The sequence below is a fragment of the Embiotoca jacksoni genome, unplaced genomic scaffold (genome assembly GCF_022577435.1).
Source record: "Embiotoca jacksoni isolate LCO1_2020_lvr unplaced genomic scaffold, fEmbJac1.0.p SCAF_16, whole genome shotgun sequence".
In the NCBI taxonomy this organism is placed as follows: domain Eukaryota; kingdom Metazoa; phylum Chordata; class Actinopteri; family Embiotocidae; genus Embiotoca; species Embiotoca jacksoni.
Window position 1 is genome coordinate 13,561,993 of NW_027185296.1, and position 21,035 is coordinate 13,583,027.

The window sequence follows — 21,035 nt, forward strand, 5'->3', positions numbered from 1 at the left end:
TCAAATCTATAATCCTTTATTGCACTTCTGTTAACTCATTGCAGGGAGCGTTACAGTAACACAATTATTCATATTCTTTAATTATTACCTTTGAACATTACACATACTGTTTATACTGTGAACATTTGACCTAGTAGGCTACATATTTTTATACTCGTTCTTTATTGTGAAACTTCATTTATGCAGCAATCCCGCCTGTCTTCTGTGTTCGTCGTATTTTTCTCACTTTGTATAGTTTTCTTCTCTTACTTTTTAGTTGTTGATTGTGTTGCATTTTTACAAACAAATTCCTTTTTTATGAAAATGTATTTGGCAATCAGCCTGACTCTGGTATTCCTCTGTTAATTATGGAAGGTATCATGTGGATAGTTATTTTTAATACAATCTATAAATTACAATGTATAGAGCATCACTAATTCAACAACATGTGGCTGTTGGTAGGAAATAGAGCACAATACTTTTTTTTGGAGCAGGCGTGGGTGGCATGTCTTCATTTAGTGGAGCCTTCTTCATTCCCTGTGTTCAACAGAGGAAGGATCATTACACCAGGTCCATGCTTGTATTGGGAAATCAATTTGACAGTTTAAATCACATTTGGACACTGATTAAGGTAACTGTGTTCTTATTCTTATTAAGTAGCTTTGTTCATAGCTGATTTCACAAAGAAACTTGAATGGTATAACATGTCCGTTTTTGACCTGCCCGGTGCAGCGTTTAGAAACTCAGCTCTGCTGTTAAAACATGAGGCGCGTTCTGGAAATCAGGGCGCTGTGATTGGCTGGGGGAGTGCGGAAGCCCCGCCCCCTGGGCACTATGTAAACAAATACACACTGGGCATGCGTCACTGGAGTAATGGAGGACAGTGTTTTCTCCCTCTCCTGATGATGTCTGTGTTTCGGCTGTTTCCGGTGACTCGAGACAAATTCACCTCTTCTACGCTTCCGCGTGCGTGAGTAAGTGCTCGTGACGTCAGAAGTAGTTCTGTTGCAGGAGAGCAGCTGGACTCAGAAGTTCGTTCAGGAAGCGGAGCCGAGACGTGTTCGCTCGTCGTTAGCGGAGCAGCTGTCAGACCTCAGTCCGCCTCAGACTGCCCGGTACCTGAGGAGCTCCCGTCAGGTCTGACAGCTCCACCTGCTCCGTCCGTACCTGTCGGGTACTGGGTATGTCCTCCTGGGCCGGACGGCGGCTCGGGTTTAGTTGGCGGCACTTTTAGTTCTCCTGCAGTTAGCATGCTAGCCAGTGGATTAGCTCTATTTTCCCGAGGAGCCTCGCTGTCAGTGGGCCACGGTGTGTGACGGACATTTCGCTCAGCCAATCACGCTGCAAGGAGGAGGAGGAGTCAGAATTCCGTCCAATCACGGTGGACTCCCGAGTCTTCGGGCTTCACTGGTAATGTCCGTGAAGCCGGAGCGCAGAGGATGTAGCCCGTTAGCTCAAAGTTAAACACCAACGCTGCACACGTCGTTTCTCTTCATGAACATCACATGTCAATCTGGAGCTTTCAAAGGAAACCTGCCAAGGGAGGGATTTGAGTGACTGTTTGTATTATTATTTATTATAAGGTACTTTGGATGCAGTTTTCTGTTTCTATAAATAGAGTAACGGTTTCAGAAATCTTAATTTCGGTTATAAATGGTCTGTTTGGACGCCATTTATTGAAGAGAGCCAGTTTGATAACATAAAGTGGTCTGAACTGAGAAAAAGAAGTGAAAATGCCTTTTTATTATGTCGTCATGGAGTACACTTTTATAAATCAGATAAAGAGTTTACCAGCATTACCACTGATACTGGTGTCCAGTTCAGCTAAACTGTCCTCAGTGGTGTGAGTGAGGTGGTTCGTTAAGTCTGTCGATCCATGACACAAGCTGTTGCTCAGGGGTCGAGAAAAGAACATGCTTAAAGTGAAGGTGACTCTCAGACAAACAAACTAAGATGGTTTTTTACCATGCGTCCGCACTTTCCACCAGTCAGAGTTGAAGTCAAGATGACCACCGACACGCCGCCCCAAAGGATCATGACCTTCACCCCATCCAAAGAGGAGTTCAAGGACTTCGGTCGCTACATCGCGTACATGGAGTCGCAAGGAGCACACAGAGGCGGGATGGCAAAAGTAAGTATGCTGTGTTTCAGCTCACTCATTCTTTCTTCTTAAACTTGTTTATCTAATGCAACCCCGTTTCCAAAAAAAGTTGGGATGCTCATTTTGAATTTGATGGCAGTAATATGTCTCAAAAAAAAGTTGGGACTGGGTCATGTTTAACACGGTGTTGCATCACTTCTACTTTTAACAACACTCTGTAAATGTTTGGGAACTGAGGAGATCAGTTTCTGGAGTTTTGAAAGTGAAATGTGGTCACGTTCTTGCCTGTTAAAGGATTTCAGCTGCTCAACAGTTCGGGGTTTCCTTTCGTACTTTTCATTTCATGATGTTCCAGATGTTTTCAATGATTGACAGGTCTGGACTGCAGGAGGCCAGTTTATCAGCGGACTCTTCTACTAGAGAACCATGCTGTTGGAATACGTGCAGAATGTGGTTGGACGTTGTTCTGCTGAAATAAACAAGACCTTCCCTGAAAGAGACGTTGTCTGGATGGCAGCATATGTTGCTCCAAAACCTGAATATATCATTCAGCATTAATGGTGCTGATAACAAGCTGGATGGTCCCTCTCCTCTTTAACCGGGAGGATGCAGCGTCCATGATTTCCAAACAGAATCTCAGATTGTGATCCATCAGACCTCAGGACAGTTCGCCACTTCACCTCAGTCCATCTTCAATGATCTCGGTCCAGAGAAGGCGGCGGTGTTTCTGGATCATGTTTCTATCTGGTTTCTTCTTTGGAGAGTTTTAACCTGCATTTGTGGATGCAGCGATGAACTGTGTTCACAGACGATGGTTTTCACAAGTGTTCCTGAGCCCATGCAGTGATTTCCACTCCAGAATAGTGTGTTTTTAATGCAGTGCTGCCTGAGGGCCCGAAGATCACCACCATCCAATATTGGTTTCCAGCCTTGTCCCTTGTGTTCAGAGATTTCTCCAGATTCTCTGAATATTTTAATGATATTATGAACCGTAGACGATGAAATCCACTAATTCTTTGTAGTTTTACGTTGAGGAACATTATTCTCAGATTGTTGCACTATTTGCCCACATGATCTTTTACAGTGTGATGAACCTCTCCCCATCCACTGCTGAGAGACTCTGCCTCTCTGAAATGCCCTTTTTATATTTATGTTGCATCTTTAGTGAAAACACTCAAAATTGGCGCCTGCTGATATATCAGCCAATAGTGGCCTTTACAGACATATCGGTGTATATGTGCTGATTTAAACTTCTGTCTGAAACTGTGTCTGTGCATCACTGCAGCTGGTTTCATCTTTGACTTTTAATTTGTCACATTAAAACCAGGATCTGTGCAGATTCAGAATGCAACATTTCAACAAAAGCCATAATTAATGAGGCAGCTTTGTGCCTGAGAGATAACAGCTGCTTTACTAGTGAAAAAATAAGCACACTAGTAAGTAGAGTATAATTATCAGCTCCTGTCAGTAAAACTCAACATTTGTTGACTGAATATTTTTAAGATGAAAACTTTCGGAAATCTGAGGCACTCAAGAGAGTGATGAATTAAAAAGCCTTTAATCACTCGGCTTTTGAATCATAGTAAAAAAAAAAAACACATGCTTACGCCTTTCAGCCACTAAGGCCTTCATTGGGGCTGTTCCTTATATCTGTTGGTCAGTGGTCACATGACCAGTATGGACCTGGAACAGTTTGATCCCCAAACTGATGAGCACCACAGGAACAACCAATCACATGGCACTCCATGCTGACAGGTTTTGAAATATTTTTAACATTAGACTGAATTGTTTTTATAGACTTTTCATTTTCATAATTTTATGCTGAAACAACCTTATGTTTTTTGTTTTATTGCCATTTATACAATGAAATATGTACCACTGTCTGCGTTGCACTTACATATAAATAGCCAAATACATGACTTGAACTAAGTTCTTTTGTTCTGAAAAAGAATGAAAGCAGTAGTCATTTGTTTGATAACTTAAAAATTTCAGATTGAATCCAGTTTTTACTGCTCACCTCTTTCCGTAGTTAAATAAGCATTAATTCAATGCTGACTTAACTTCGTTGGTACAAGAAACTCGGCATCCGCTGCAGCCTGACAGTTGAGGGGGATTTAACCTGAGCAACGTTGGAAAAAATGAGCGAACACAACCTCTTTTTTTGACAGATTAAGACTAATTTTTTACACATCACTAATTCCAGTAATGTCAGACTCACCGTTCTGGGGTTTCTCTTATCTGCTCTGTTCTCTACTTGTAGGTCATTCCACCTAAAGGCTGGAAACCTAGAAGGACGTACGACGACATCGACGACCTGGTGATTCCTGCTCCCATCCAGCAGGTGGTGACCGGCCAGTCGGGACTGTTCACACAGTACAACATCCAGAAGAAGCCGATGACCGTGCACGAGTTCCGCAAGACCTCCAACATGGACAAGTCAGTTCACACAGTGAAACCATCGGCTCCACTTAACTGATAAATGTTTGTCCCTGTGACTTCAGATGGTTTTTCACTGAATATCTCCACACATTTTATGACTGTAGGTTCTGCAGTCCTCGATATGTGGATTTTGAAGAGCTGGAAAGGAAGTTTTGGAAGAACCTGACCTTCAACCCTCCACTTTACGGGGCCGATGTCAGTGGCACGCTGTATGATCCAGTGAGTTGTCGGGCAAGAATGTGGTGATACCATTCATATCATGATACCGCTACCATTCAATACGTTGAGAGAACTGCAAGAAAGGCAATTCCTAACTATTTGTTTTTAATCTAATTTTGGGAAAACTGTCAGAATAAAGAATACACCACCATATGCATAAAATCTGAGTATGTAGTAATGCAATTAGAGCAGAATTATCCTTTAAATTCATAGCACTACAAAAGAACCGCAACAAATCTTTGCATTTTTGGGCGGCATGGTGGTGCAGTGGTTAGCATTGTCGCCTCACAGCAAAAAGGTTCCGGGTTCGAATCCGGTCCTGAGCCTTTCTGTGCGGAGTTTGCATGTTCTCCCTGTGCTTGCGTGGGTTCTCTCCGGGTTCTCCGGCTTCCTCCCATCATCCAAAAACATGCATCTCAGGTCAGGTTACCTGGCGCCGCGCTAGTGGCAGCCTGCTGCAGCAGCTCCCCCCCTGAGAGCCCCCCTGCTGTAGCGAAGAAATTTCCCCTCGGGGATTAATAAAAAGTAAAATAAATAATGTAAACAATTAATTAAAAATCTTTTTTAAGAATCAATACAGCATCACAAAACATTATATCATGATACAGACTGGATACCTGAAACCTCCAACTTTTCAATGTGTTAAAACCACAGACAGTTTCTAAAAATGTTCGTAGCTTCTGGCTCTGAACAATGAGGCCGGTGCAGAAGTGTCTTCAGCTGCAATACCAGCGAGTGCCACTAGAGGTCGGCTCCAAAAAGCCTCCGGCTCCATAGACTCCCATTCAACTTCTCTCATCAAATCCAAAGTGAATAAAATGTGTCCATCAGTTATCTCGGTGTTGTTAGCTAAAGTCACTCCTTCTTATTAGTTTTCTGGAGGTCCATCTGAAAGTAATCCCTCATTCATTAGAAAAGAAGATTCAAGAAGACCTGTTTTTGGGGGCGTGTCTGTTTAATTGACAGGCCTGTGGTGCAGTCAGGTTACAGCTATCGGTGGGCGGGACGTAGTATCGTCAGGTTTCAGTCAGATCAGTCAGGTCCACCGCTGGCTCCTCCCCCAGCTCGTCCAAATATGGTCACTTCCTGCTCCAAACTAGCAAAGATGGCAACGGACAAAATCCGAACTCGAGACTTCATAACATTCGTTCACAACCAACGATGACATCACTGTTGGTTTCCGCTTGGTTAAAACAAACCTTTCAATTGTAAGCTCGCACTCAACCACATCTTGTAAAGTGTTGTTTTCCTGATCAGTTAAAGCTCCGTTGGTTGTGTTTTAACTGTTTTATCACAACTTCTCACAATCCCTCCTTCGCAGGATGTGACTGAATGGAACATTGGCCATCTCAACACCATCCTGGACACTGTGGAGAACGAGAGCGGCATCAAGATCAACGGAGTCAACACACCGTACCTCTACTTTGGGATGTGGAAGAGTGCCTTCGCGTGGCACACAGAGGACATGGATCTGTACAGCATCAACTACCTGCACTTTGGAGAGCCAAAGTCCTGGTACAGTCCCTCACTGACACACACACACACACACACACACATACACACACATACACGCACACACACACACACACATACACACACATACACGCACACACACACATACACACATACACACACATACACGCACACACACACATACACACACACACACATACATATGCACATACACATACACGCACACACGCGCACACACACACACACACATACACATACATACGCACGCACACACATACGCACACACACATATGCACATACACACACACACACACACATACATACGCACATGCACGCACGCACACACATGCACACACGCACATACACACACACACATACACACACACACACACACACACGCACACACACGCACACACACACACACGCACACACACACGCACGCACACACATGCACGCACGCGCACACACACACACACACACACATCCAGGTCATACACTGTTTCCGATCTTCAGCTTCTCACTGATGCTCCTGGTTTGAATGACTTTGAGTAAAGTGAATCAAAAACATCTCTCACTAGTTTTCATCCTGTCTGGATTCAGTGCATGCTGGGTAACCTTGACATTTTCAGTGATGAACTGTCCAGAAAATGTAATCAGAAACATTATGTACGTGTAAATACATGAAGACTCTGGCAGTGGAAACAATCAGCCCCTCAGTATACCTATAAGGGAGGTCACTTTTTCAAAAAATTACATGTATCGAATTATTTTATTTATTTATATTAATTAATGTGGACACTTGGGTGACGACGTCACAGCAGTAGTTTGTTAATTAGAACCCAAAATACCTCCTCACACTGCCTCTCACCTGTTTTGGTGTCGTGATTGACAGCTCTCTTTACATTTGTCTGATCAACAACCAGTGATCAAATCAGGCCAAATAGTGGCTCCAACAGGGCCATCAGATGGTGATTTGTTAGAGCGCTCCCTGCTGGATGAAAAGGCAAACTGCTTCCAACGGTCTGCTGCACATATAGACTGTGAATTTTATATTCATTCGGGTCATTACAGTTCAAATGTTAAATACGTTTAAACAAATGTTCGAATACAAAATGTACAGCCCTAGTACATACTGGTGAACAATTAATAAACATTTATATCTTATGATATTTAATATGAACATCATATATATCTAACACAAATGTTCACATAGTTTTGTAGTTGTCATAGTTACCAGACACAGCAACTAGAAAATAAACCAAAGGTTCAAAAACTTTTTGCTCTTCAGTTTCAGTCAAATCTTTGAAGAGGGGAAAACACACACCCATAAACTTATTTTCTCTTCTATCTCTGTTATTGGTAATCGTTCCTTCATGTGTTGATGGTCTCCACTTTAAAATACTACAGTAAGAGATCATGAAGATGTTCAGTTGTTGAAAGAAGATGTTCTTCTCTAAAGTAGTTATTCTCCCAAAACCTCAAATAATCCGAAACCAGCACAGACCTCATCTGCAGATTTTCATCTTGACGCTGCTGCCAGCATCACAGTTCTCATTATATTTGACACGCATGTCTTTTTGTTGGTCCTCAGGTATGTTGTCCCTCCAGAGCACGGGAAAAGACTTGAGCGACTTGCCAAGGGTACGTGATGGGGCGGTGCATGTTTGATTGACCATTTACAGTGTTTTTCCTCCAGTTTGAACCTCTTGGTGCCTCAAGGCCCTTCAGCTTGTGAACGCTCAGTAGTTTTAAAGAGGAGGTCACAACCGAAGAGGGTGAGCTGCACTGATGGTTTGGGGGGGTTCCTGTGGTTCCAGGTTTCTTTCCAGGTAATGCTCAGAGCTGTGAGGCCTTCTTGCGGCACAAGATGACTTTAATTTCACCCTCAATCCTGAAAAAATATGGCATACCATTTCAGAAGGTAATCTTTCATATATTTTTGCATAAACTTTGTGAGATTTTGTAGAAAAATAAACTATGTTAGCTGTTAGCAAACAGGAAGAAAAAAATGATGATGCTTACATGAAAAAAGAAAGTACACATTTTGAAATACAACATTTAACGTCAAATTCTGAAAATATTGTCAGCGTTAGCAATTTTGTGTTGTTTTTTTTATTTACAGGTCACTCAGGAGGCGGGGCAGTTCATTGTGACGTTCCCATTTGGCTATCATGCTGGTTTCAACCACGGCTTCAATTGTGCAGAGTCCACCAACTTTGCCACCCAGCGATGGATCGATTACGGCAAACAGGCAACGCTGGTACACAAAACCATCATTTATACAGCAGGGAATCACATGCAAAGGGTCCGGCTACATCTGTAGTGGAGGGTTTTCTACAACGTTACAAACGTGTAGGAAATGTGGTTTATGATTTCACATTATTTTGACCAAACACCTTGCTTGCAAGGTAACTCAGTCATTCTGCACAATTAATGTAACATGGACTACACATAAATATAATTTGGTTGGCCAGTAGTTTGAAACTTACAAAAGTAACTGGACTCCGTGATTGTTTATTCAATATTAAATAAAAATCATGCTGTGTTTAGTTTTCACCTGAAATTCCGGGACCCTTAACCTCATATTTAGTTGCACAACCTTCAGAGACAATCAGCTCAAACAGACAACTCGTGCGTCTCTCGTTCCTGTCTCTCGGTGAGACTTCCCATCTCTCGTTCCACTCTCTCGGTGAGACTCGCGTCTCTCGGTGAGACTTCCCGTCTCTCAGTGAGACTTCCCATCTCTCGTTCCCGTCTCTCGGTGAGACTCGCGTCTCTCGGTGAGACTTCCCGTCTCTCGCTCCCGTCTCTCAGTGAGACTTCCCGTCTCTCGGTGAGACTTCCCGTCTCTCGCTCCTGTCTCTCAGTGAGACTTCCCGTCTCTCGTTCCCGTCTCTCGGTGAGACCTTGTGTCTCTCGGTGAGACTTCCCGTCTCTCGGTGAGACTTCCCGTCTCTCTCCCGTCAAAGCAGCCTGAAACGGAACCGCACCTCCTCCATGTTTCACAGCAGGTACTGTAGAGTTCTAACATTGTGTACAAGTGGAAATTGTGACCTGATTGTTGCACGATTCTCAAGATTATTCTTTTAAAGGTTTTTAGTTTGGGATTCAGGGGTCTCTCGTTCCTGTCTCTCGGTGAGACTTCCCGTCTCTCGTTGGTAGAAATGGAGAATAAAACGGCTGCAAGTGGTCCCGAGCAGCATTTTAGACTGTTGAATAATTTCAAACACAAGCTGAAATAGTTTATTATATCTGCTCTGAGATTTGAACTCTGAACCTTTCGATCCCCAAACAAGATGAGTTGCGCCACTGGGGAGACACAGATATACAGGCAATAACATCACATGTGCAAAACGTGCGTATTTTTGTCTGTTTATGCTGTCAAGTCAAAATTCTAAAGAAAATCAAACATCCTTGTGAAGATTTTGGGTGTTTTGTCAACTATTTTGTTGAAGTTTGATCAAACCTTTGGCAAAATAGAAAATCTTGTGCTTACAGTACAAATTACAGCAACATATTGAATATTGCTGTGGACTCGCCCTTAAAAACGTGATAAAGAATATCTGTGTAATAAATGGTCGGTGTGTTTCTTCCTTTCAGTGTTCATGCCGTCAAGACATGGTGAAGATCTCCATGGACGTGTTTGTACGCAAGTTTCAGCCTGACCGCTATAAGCTGTGGAAGGCAGGGAAAGACAACGCTCCCATCGACCACTCCAAACCCACACCGGAGGCTGCTCAGTTTCAGGAAGCAGAGATCGAGCCTCCAAAAGAGAGTCCATCCGAGGAACCAACTCCTCCTGTCCAGGAGGACAAAAGGTCTGGATTTACACGCACTACTAACCCGTCTCTGACAGATTCACTGATTATTCTACTCTGGATGTGACTAGTTCTTAACGATCAATAATTAATAGTCAGATACTTATAAACTATGAAATACCTGAATTTTCTTCACTTTACTTAAAGTGAAATTTTACTACTTTCACAATGAGCATGTCCTATCTGTGTTAATGGTACATGTAGACAACTGAAGCAGTAAATTCCTCAGCATGTCTCAATAAGCATTCTTTGCCAGGATGCCTGACACACACGGGTCGGACGCCCCAATCCTGCTAAAACCTGGCTCTCCGGCCAAATCTCTCCCCTTTAGCACTCGCTCAACAAAACTATGATAAGCAGCCAATTGTTTGCAGAGAGCGAAAGATCGGAAAGAAGGTGGTTATTGATCAGGAAGCTGCTAGCCCTGATCATATACTGCAAAATCAGCAGCTATTGTACACACAAACGACTCGACGTGTTACGTAAACAGCTTGTTCAATCCAACTAGTCTCTCAACAGTCGACTGCCCTCTCGACTCTACTGGTTTGTCTTTTCCAGTTCCTCTTTGGTCACCATCACGTCTCTGTCCAAGTAAAATGTAAAAGTAATGCACACAGGGCTCTCTCTCCGGGTTGGCTTCGGCAACACAATCCAACAAAAGCTGCAGCAGAATGATTCTGTCTGATACGATGCGATACGATTCTGGATTTTGGACATAACATAGCATTATTCATAAGAAACATGGGCTAAATTTATGTGCCATAGATGGCGAGGTGTACGTAAAGAGAGACAATACATCCCAAGGTATATTGCACTTATTGTATTGTGCACAAGCTTAAAAAACAAACATTGCAGTCTATATATGGTATGGCATGTTGCATGATCTAAAAATACATTCAACATCTTGGATATTGTTGCTATTGAATGATCATATTTCACCATTAAGGACTACATTAGCACAACCGTTCCATCCGAACAAGGTCCCTTGTTCAGCATGTAAATAGAAAAGGGCACAAACAAGTTTGTGAAACGACTGAGTCTGCACTGTTGGCATCTGACAGCAGTTTAATCAAAGGCACCAGCAGCTGCTATTTGCTCTGAGCAGCTCAGTTTCTGGACGGTTCCCACCAGCTCCAGCAGCAGAAACCAGAGAGGTCTCTGCCTCAAATAAACGTGGCTGAATATCGAAGTCAGACAAAACACTGAAAAATGCTTCTTCGTCCACAACAAATTAGCAAATAGTCAAATTAGCATGTAGTTGTTCTCGGCCCCCGACTATGTCACCGTTCACGCCAGAGGATGGCGCTGGTGATAGAAGAACGACGGATTTTTCACTCTGTGTCCCTGATCCGGGTAGAGATAAGGTTGAAAACAGTAACTTGATTCTTTAAACTATTTACATGGCAGCTGCGTTGTATTTGAATCCTAAATTTCCTCAGACCGTAGTAAATTGGGACAAATTATTTGAATCTGAAGAAATTATAAATAACTAAATTCAAAGGTTCATGGTTGCTGACTGCAGTTTGTTCAATGCATTTATTGATTCACGCTGTTTTAGGTCAGTAATGCGTTCAACCTGTTTTCAGAGAATTACAGAATCTGTTCTGTGCTGCGCGGGTTGTTTATAAGGTTAAAGTTCAACTGTTTGAGACTTGTCTCTGTGGCTTTTGCAGTTTTTTAAAATTAAGCAATATGGTCCTGACCGCATCACATACAACAAGTTACTATCTAGATAAAATATGAAATCTAAATGTGTTCATATTGTGGAGCAATTCGCTCTCAAAATATACAACTTTTTTTTAGCGTGATCTCCATTTCCATGGCAATGCATGGGGTATGACTAACAACTGGAAAACAATCAGTCGCGTCAATAGACTTTTTTGTAACGTATGCCATGTTTACTAGTCCAGGAAGTAGTCTGACCCTTAGCAACCACCCTAGCAACAGAGAGGATTTCTAGTCTCCAACTGAATAAACACAGAACATAGAAACACTAAACTGCTCAGCTAGTTCAGTCTGGTTGGAACAAAGATATCTGATGAACAAATATATCTGTTAAACAAAGATATCTGATGAACAAAGATATCTGGTGAACAAAGATATCTGATGAACAAAGATATCCATGTTCTCATGTGTTTTTAACATTTTAGCTCCGTGTCATGTGTTCAAACCAAACCGGTCCAGCTAGCCTCCTCTAGGATTGTAAGTGCGTGACTGTCCGTGGTGTTACGGTACGGGTGCTCGGAGCGACCAAAAAGGACCAAAAGAGACCCGACTTCACCAAATGGGTCATTTAATAGATCTATAACAAGTAGAAACTACATTATATTACATATTATAGGAAATTATATTCTAATTCTATGTTCCCATTGAGGAGGTGGAGTGATATTTCTAGTGATGAGCAGGGTGTGATGTCATGATGATTTGAGCAATCAGATCTCTGGGTTGGAGCTACTTTTTGTGAAATGATCTTTTACCCTTACCAGTAAGGGGAACTGCTTCACTCAAAGCTACTTTCTCTGTAACAACAGTGATTCAGTTGTCAATAGTCTGTGTAGAGTCTGTGATTCTCTCTCATAAGCTCAACAACTCGACTTTCCTTGAGTCCAACATGTCCTCATTAAAGTCTCCTATGCATCAGTCTGAACCTTCAGACGGGGACAAAGCGTCAGCTCGAAGCCGTTGAAGACTGTGAAGATGTCAAACCTGAGCTGACGGTGGAGGAGGTGGAGCCGGTGGAGGAGGTGGAGCCGGTGGAGCCGGTGGAGGAGGTGGAACCGGTGGAGGAGGTGGAGCCGGTGGAGCCGGTGGAGCCAAAGAAGGCCAAGCTGTCACGCAAGGAGTCGCCATCGAAAGTCCCCGGCAGACCAGAAAAAGGTACCACACGGTTCACAGACAGAGTTCATAGAGTCATTTTTAGCTTTTTGGTTAAAACTAAAAGGCAAAATACAAATGAGCCTATGAAAGTGGATTTTTTTCTGCTTAATTCTACCTCTGACCTCTTTTCACCTGACGGGCATTTGCTTAAAATACATGACTCTGTGCTTTGGTCTCACATTTGGTTCAAAAAGTATTCAAACCCCTTCATTTTTTTGCACACTTTATTGCATTGTAAATTAATTTTTTTAAATATTATTTCCCCATCACATTCCCATTAAGACAAAGTGAAAACATGTTTTTGTGAATTTATTAAAAAACAAATATTGAAATCGTTCTTTTCAAAGCACTTCAAACGGTGGTCACATTCATCCTTTTTGCTTTAATGATTTTTTTTTTTTTTTAAACTAGACCTTGAAGTGTACCAATTGAGTTGATTTGGACATAGTTTGGAAGGGCCCATTATACCCGTGTCAGGAAGAGCCCATAATCCACACTGCATATCAGGACACAAACTGTCATGAAGCCATGAAGTCGAAGGAACTCTCCGTATCCTCCGTTAGGGAGGATTTACGTGTTCCCAGCTGCACTTTGGCCTTTGGCCCACAGACCAAGGCGGTCGTTTCTCAGAGTGACTGTTGGGTCTCTGGTCACCTCCCTAACAGATTCTTCAAAAGTCCTCTGCAGAGATGGGAAACCTTTGATCATACAACCCTCTCCGTCTGTAAACACTTGATTATAAATAGAGCGGCTAGACTGAAGGTGCTCCAGGTACTCAAAGGCACATGATAAAATACAGAAAGAAGTTTCTCTGGCCTGATGAATCCAAAAAATGAAAACTTTGGCCAGAAGTCCAATCGATACGTCTCGTGAACACTTCGTTCCCCGGCTGATACCATCCCAATGGTGAAGCACGGTGATAGAAGCATCATGCTACGGGGTGCTTCTCAGAAACAGGGACAGGAAGACTGGCCAGAATTAAACATAGAATGAATACAGAGCGATCCATAAAGAAAACTTACTGTAGAGTTCACACGACAGTGACTGTAGATGAGTGGTCCAGTTAAAGCCAAGACTTCAACCCCGTCTGTTGAAAGGCCTGAAGATGACCGTTCTCAGACCTTTATGCACCTTTATGATGCAGCTTCACAAGAGCTGCCAGAAATAATGGGATAAACTGTCCAATTCCAGGTGTGCAAAGCCTGTAGAGACTTATCCAAGAATACCTGAATGGCCACTACAAAGTACAGGATTTAGACATGTGAAAGAAATTCCTAAGACATGTTTTCACTTTGTAGATTCATGGAAAAATAATTCAGTTTAATCCTTTTAAACTTAGATTCACAATACTATGACGTGTTCAAGAAGTAGAGTGGTTTGAATACAAGAGGTGTGAACATTTTGAACGTTGAGGATTTTGCATCCCAATCGCACAAAAGTAGTCTACTAACATTAATTGTTGATTTTCTAGCCTTGGCTGAACAATACCGTTTTAAAGGTACAATTACTTTCGGGGGCAACGTTGCATTGAATTGTGGGCAAACGTTAGGATAACATGACGAATGTTGGGAGATAAACAGAGCGCGACAGAGAACAAGTGATTAAAAACCCAAACCAGTATTTTGAAAGAAGACATCTGGGCTCATTTTGGACTTTATGAACTTAAGATGCCACCTGCTGAAGTCTTGGAGCCACGGTACAAGCTCCCATCAAGAAGTCAGTTGACAGAAATGGCTCTACCTGCAGGTAATGGAGTCTGTCACTAAAGCTGGTTGAGCAATCTCATCTTCTTCCTGTCACAACTGACTCGTATGGAATGATGAGAGCACATTTATTTAACAGCGTATATTAGCGAGAAGTGGGAGATCTGAACGCAGAGCTACTGTCCCATGTCGTGGAAGAATGCCGCCTAACATACGAAGATGTCATACCGGCGCCCGACAACATGTCCCACATACTTCGCATCACAGCGGGCTCTTAAACCGTCCACGGCCTCCGGGTTTCTGGAACAATCCGACGGACATCAACGCTCCTCGACAGCAGCACCAGTCATACGTAGAAAACCGTCTCCTGACCACTGCACTCTCAACACAATGAGTCAAATGAAGAGGACCCTGAAGGATACTGTCAGAAGACTGTTCGTCTCATTGCTTCACTCAATGCACAACTCCTCCTGAAAATGGCATTTCCCACAGAAGACCTACCAGGAGATCAGAAGGCTGTGAACGGTCCAACAGTGAGGCGGAGAAGAACCTCCTGTATACAGCGTTTCCTCACGCAGGACAGTTGGGAGATCTACGCTGGGGAGAGTACAGAGGCTGCGGCCTTGAAGGTGATTTCACTTTGTTTCATGTGAAACTTCATCCCTATATGAAGTAGCTACAGTGGGTAAAAGTTATAACATTTTATCCTAATAGATGTGAGCTCATGTATTGACTCACAAAGTCCTGGTTAAATGCTTTTCTTTCTTTTGATCATGTACATGAGGTCACATTTCCTTTCCTCTCTTAAGTTTTGAAAGAAGCATATCTGCATCCTCGGCACGTGTCCGCAGAGAGTTTTCTCCTCTCCAGGAGATGTTGTCCCTGTGAAAGGCAGCTCCATCAAACCAGAACATGACCACTACGATTTCAACATGCTGAGCAGTGATCAACTCGGTACTTGTTATATTTGACTTCTAATGAACAGGTTCTCTGATTTGAGATTGAGCCTTTCAGGTTGGTCTGTGCCATTTATTTTAGCTGACAGTTTAATTTAATGAAAAGAAATGTATATTCAAATTTTGAGCTTCTTTTATTCCATGAAAGGATCTAAATGCCTGGTGTAAACAGGGCCGGTAAAAGAGCATGTGTGGTCAGTCCTCCTTACCTGGTTAAAACCTTTAACAGTGCATGCAAGGTCTTTCCCACCATTAAAACAGTTGAGTGCCCAAACTGAAGCATCCTAAATAAGAAGCTATGGTGGGTGCATCGGTGGTGCTTGTAACCAGTATGCGGTTGAGAGAGTGTCAAGTCAGCATTAAAGCTGTGAATGTAGCAGTGCAGTGTGTTTATAGTTCAGTCGGTTTGCCAGTTGATGAATGCTAAAACTCCTCCAGACCCAAGTTAAGTTCCTGTTTCAAGCTTGCCACCTACTGATTAAAGGTTAGCCTAACCTGACCAGACTTACGAAAGGGCACTGACCTTTAAGGTGGACCAGCTGTTCTCATTTTAGTGACAATCTCAGCTGCCCCTAAACAGAGAGGCTGAGTTCACATTAGTTTGTAAAATATATTGAAACCAGGGTCTCCAACCAGTGGCTACGTGGTAGCTCACAAGCTAAAATACTTTCATGGCCCATGGTGCAATTCTTAAAAAAATAAGAATTTTTTCAGAAATATAAAAAATTTGATGTGTCAAACTTATGTGAAAATGCCCACCAATAAGTGCCCACCAACTCATTGCTATTATAGCACCTTTAAGCCCCCAGAAACCAAAGCAAAACCCTGAATTAACCAACTTTAAAACAACAATTGATAATTAACCACAAGATTATTTGAAGGGACTTTGGGATTTGTTTTATAGACTGTTGGAGTTGAGTATGGTGGGGTCGTGTCACCGTGAATTCGCCAGTGTCAACACAAGTTCTACTGGGACCTTCTGAGGTGTCTGAGGGAAAGCACTCGTTGCAGACCACCATGGCAACAGGGTTCTCCAGCACAACAATAATGCTGTGACAACACAATGCAACAACACAATCATTTCTCCTCACCACGTTTCTCTTCCTGCGACATGTTTCTGCTCCCAAAAAAAGTTGACACAAAATTTGATGTGCACTGTCTGACCAAGTTAAATGTGATGTGGAAATCGTAAAACGCACACGAACTGGTGGTCACAAAAAAAGTGTGTAACTCAGGTGCTGCTGTTGATCAAGTGACGTGAAGACACCGCTCCATGAGCATCACTGTACTGGGCTCTGTTCATCAGCAACAGGAACCGTCTCTGCACATATTGATTGTACCTCGTACACACCGTCTTGTACTAACTGCTTAGCAGTTTGAGATTATTTAGTCCTCTTGTCTGTCAGTTCAGAGGCTGCTTTGTGAAAACCTTATTGTTGAACAATACAGGACATTTGTAATGCACTGCAGAAGAATTATACTGTTAGACTCTTGTAGGATTATTTTTGAAAGCACTTTGTTAATAAAAAAGGATTTCAAATTCATGAGTGCTTGAATTAATTGAAGAAAAAGAAGCTATGTGCAGTAATCTAGAAAACTAACAATATTTTCTCGAGCAACTTTGTATCTGTTGGAGTGAGAAACTGGAGATCCACTGACACACCAAAATAAGCAACAAGTATTTCAATAAACCAAAGGATAAGGTTTTGGAAACGGAAGAAATAAGACTATGTTGAATTTTTGTCAGTTATATCTGAGGACCAGTAAACTACTAAAGGTGTAAAATAAACATTGAAACTTTGAAGGTCCATCTGCCTGAAATGCTGAAAATGTGTTACTCTCAATAATAAAATACAGGGCAACTTATTACTTTTCAATAAAACGACTACAGTAAAAAAAAAAAAACACTGGTTGAGAGTCACTTTAGAATAAAAGTCTCCTACTATGTAGACCTGATTAACATGTATTTCCAAAGTAATTAATATGCAGAACTGCATGGGTGATGTAGTCCTTTTAACATAAAAGGCTATATCTTATATCTTAGCGGTGTAAGTGCGGTGATTAAAGCACACAGCGCAGTTGCATTCAGGGCAATTCTCCTTTTGCTACTTCATAATTACCTTTAAAAGCAAGGTGCGCAGAAGTGATATTTTAACAGCGGATCTGAGTAGTTAAAACGAACACTTCTCTACTGAGGATACGGAGCTACTCGTGTGCTGATTGACCAGATCGCTGTGCACACTAAAAATGTTGTCTTTTTGTATTTTAAATTCTTTGCTTGTTTGACACTGCTGCCTGTACCTGTGAGTGTAGAAAGCACAGACTGTATATAAAAGTGTGTGTCGCTACCGGCTCTGAAAAATGGTTCCGTTACAGAAGTGTCTTCAGCTGCAATACCAGCGAGTGCCACTAGAGGTCGGCTCCAAAAAGCCTCCAGCTCCATAGACTCCCATTCAACTTCTCTCATCAAATCCAAAGTGAATAAAATGTGTCCATCAGTTATCTCGGTGTTGTTAGCTAAAGTCACTCCTTCTTATTAGTTTTCTCGAGGTCCATCTGAAAATAATCCCTCATTCATTAGAAAAGAAGATTCAAGAAAACCTGTTTTTGGGGGCGTGTCTGTTTGATTGACAGGCCTGTGGTGCAGTCAGGTTACAGCTATCGATGGGTGGGACGTGGTATGGTCGGGTTTCCAATCAGATCAGTCGCTCATCCACAGTTCGTCCAAATATGGTCACTTCCTGCTCCAAACCACTCCGAACTAGGAAAGATGGCGTCAGCCAAACTCAAACTGGAGGCTTCATAATGACCATTTACAAACCAACAGGTGACATCACTGCTGGTTACCACTTGGTAGAAAGCCAAGTGTACATGTGTTGCATATTACTGTCTTAGTACTTGTGTCCAGTAAAATATGTCACCGTTGATTTTGACCAGTTCTTGTTGGTCAGTTACTTATAGCTGTCTCGGGATAGAAAAACACCAACAATGCACCTGACCACACCTCATTTTAAGACCAACACGCCAATGGGTGCAAGTACATTTGCTATTTAAACAACATGGGTGCTGGATAGGCAAATAACAGAAAATTAGTAAAGACACTTGTATTGCTGTAAGATGGAGCCTGTAGTGCCCAATCTGCAACGGTTAATAAGGTTTTCCTCTTTCAGACACGATGAGAGTCAAACTGGAGCCGAAGAAGGAGAAGGACACGAAGCCACAGTTGAGAGCTGGCACCAAAAAGTCTTCAAACAGACGAAGCCCTTTGAAAAAAGAGAAGAACTGTGTATCACCTGCAGGCGTCTGTCCTCCTGAGCCCGCCGAGGGCCAGGTAGTGGCCCTGAGCTCTGAGGAGGGAGGAGCCAATGAGGAGCCCCCGCTGGGCAGCAGCTGCAGCCCAGCACACAGAGTGTTCCAGAGGACGCTGAGCCCCGCGGACGTCCTGCACGTCCACAGCTACGCCAAGGGAGACTACGGAGAAGACGTCCTGCCGAGGGAGGACAGGAAGAGTGAGAGCAGTGACGGAGAGATGGAGAAAGACAGCCAGCATGTCAGCAAGGCAGTGAGTGGACGCCGACGTGAGACACAAAATGGAACAGTTTCTCTGTCTTTGTGTTAGCTGATGCTAACAGTCGGTGTTCGTCCCCAGCAGGTGGTAGAAGTCAGAGCTGGAGAGCTGGAGAGCGACCTGGGGAAGCTGCCGGGCCACCATCCGCTCATAAAGGACGGCATGAGTGACGAAGGTCCGTCCAAACACAAACTTGTTTCTTATATCCTCCCTCTCGTCCTTATCTGACTTGAATGTGTACGTTCTCTTTGGTTTTTGGTCTGTCAGAGGCTGCAGAGGAGGCCCCCCCAGTGGAGGAGGGCGGTCTGGAAGGGGCGAGCTGGGCCAAGCCTCTGGCTCACCTGTGGCAGAGCCGACCTCCCAACCTGAAGAAAGAGAGGGAGTACAACCAGCGCATGGGCTCCAAACCTCCGTACTGCTCCATCTGCATGCTCTTCCACACGTACCAGCAGGTAATCTGCTCCCAACATAGAGACCAAATACTGCAGAGACACCAGAACGCCTGCTGCTCTCCTCCATTTCCGGTTGAGACTTAACATCTTATCTTATTACTGATGCTGACATTATTGTTCATTGTATTTTCCGTTATGAAAAGTGCATGTGACACATTAGTGCTTTAGACCCGGCCTGGTTCCAACCCGACCCAATTCCACCCCTTCCACCCCTTGAACATGAGTCTGTCCACCCGCCACAGAGAATGGTTTGCAGTCGTTCCAGCCTATTGGACGTAGACCTCGAGTTAATTTTAACCAATCAGCATGCACAGAAACCAAAGTGTTTGTTCCTGAGTCCAGCGTATTTTTAAAGTTGTTTTAATGAACTTCAGCAGCTTAACGAGGTGCTGAGCGTTTATTCTGCACTGAACACTGAACGTTCAGCCCTTTTTGTTTTTGATCAGTGAGACTTGAAATTGTTTTAACATTTGTCGCTGTCACCAATCATCCAATCACAGTGAAGGAGGGGCGGGGCAAACCACCGACACTTGTTGCTGATTGGTCGGCCCTTCAGAGTGGCTGAGCAAAAATTAATTAGGAACCGAGTTACCAGAATGTATTCACAGAGAAGAAAACTGAATCTGTGGGCGACAGTCGGAGCAGCCGGACTACTGCAGACCGAGCGTCTCATCAAGAATAACGATCAGAGTCTGTTAATTCTTCAGTGCATCAGGGTCCGTATTCACAAAGATTCTTAGAATCCTCTCAGAGCCTCAAACTTTTATCAAGGAGTCTCATCTTAGGAGACATTTAGGAAACTTCTCAGAACAACTCTGATCAAGGAAAGAACAGAAACCGTGTCAAAGTTCAGATGGAGATTATCAGTTTAAATGACCTCTTTCCTCTGAAAGGAAAGTATCTTCTATAGTTCAGTATGTAAAGGTTTGATGACGGCATGTTGAGTCCGCGGACTCACGGTCATTGTTGAAAAGTTTGAAGAAGTTTTGTTGGTGCGTGCTGTGTCGTCAGACCGAGTGTGCGACCGGCGTGGACAGTCCCGTGGTGGTGGCCGGCCGGATGAGGACCAAACCTCTGATCCCAGAGATGTGTTTCACCACCACCACGGAGGAGGACTCTGAGTGTGAGGAGCAGCCTGCCACACCTCACCTGGAGGAAGATGGAACCAGCCTCCTCATCAGCTGCTCTCAGTGCAGCGTTCGGGTTCACACCAGTCAGTACACACACACACACACACACACACACACACACACACACACACACATACACACACACACACACACACACACACACACACACACACACATACACACACACACACACACACACACACACACACACACACATACACACACATACACACACACACACATACATACACACACACATACACACACACACACACACACACACACGCACATACACATACACGCACACGCACACACACGCA

General features: G+C 43.3%; 1 protein-coding gene across 10 annotated transcripts in view; it reads left to right on the forward strand.

Moving 5' to 3' along the window:
- Window positions 1–843: 843 nt before the first annotated feature.
- Window positions 844–21,035, forward strand: part of kdm4aa (lysine (K)-specific demethylase 4A, genome duplicate a) — a 36,306-nt gene continuing 16,114 nt past the window's right edge. Inside the window, exons 1-14 of one of the 10 annotated variants that reach the window (XM_069151011.1) lie at window positions 844–1,562; window positions 1,968–2,110; window positions 4,341–4,516; window positions 4,624–4,738; window positions 6,060–6,253; window positions 7,803–7,852; window positions 8,029–8,132; window positions 8,334–8,471; window positions 9,812–10,029; window positions 12,671–12,906; window positions 18,736–19,127; window positions 19,215–19,308; window positions 19,401–19,585; window positions 20,597–20,798. In XM_069151011.1, the coding sequence (XP_069007112.1) occupies window positions 1,985–2,110; window positions 4,341–4,516; window positions 4,624–4,738; window positions 6,060–6,253; window positions 7,803–7,852; window positions 8,029–8,132; window positions 8,334–8,471; window positions 9,812–10,029; window positions 12,671–12,906; window positions 18,736–19,127; window positions 19,215–19,308; window positions 19,401–19,585; window positions 20,597–20,798 (2,230 nt within the window). In that variant the 5' untranslated portion in view covers window positions 844–1,562; window positions 1,968–1,984. The other 9 variants (XM_069151012.1, XM_069151013.1, XM_069151015.1 and 6 more) reach the window with 9 other exon arrangements.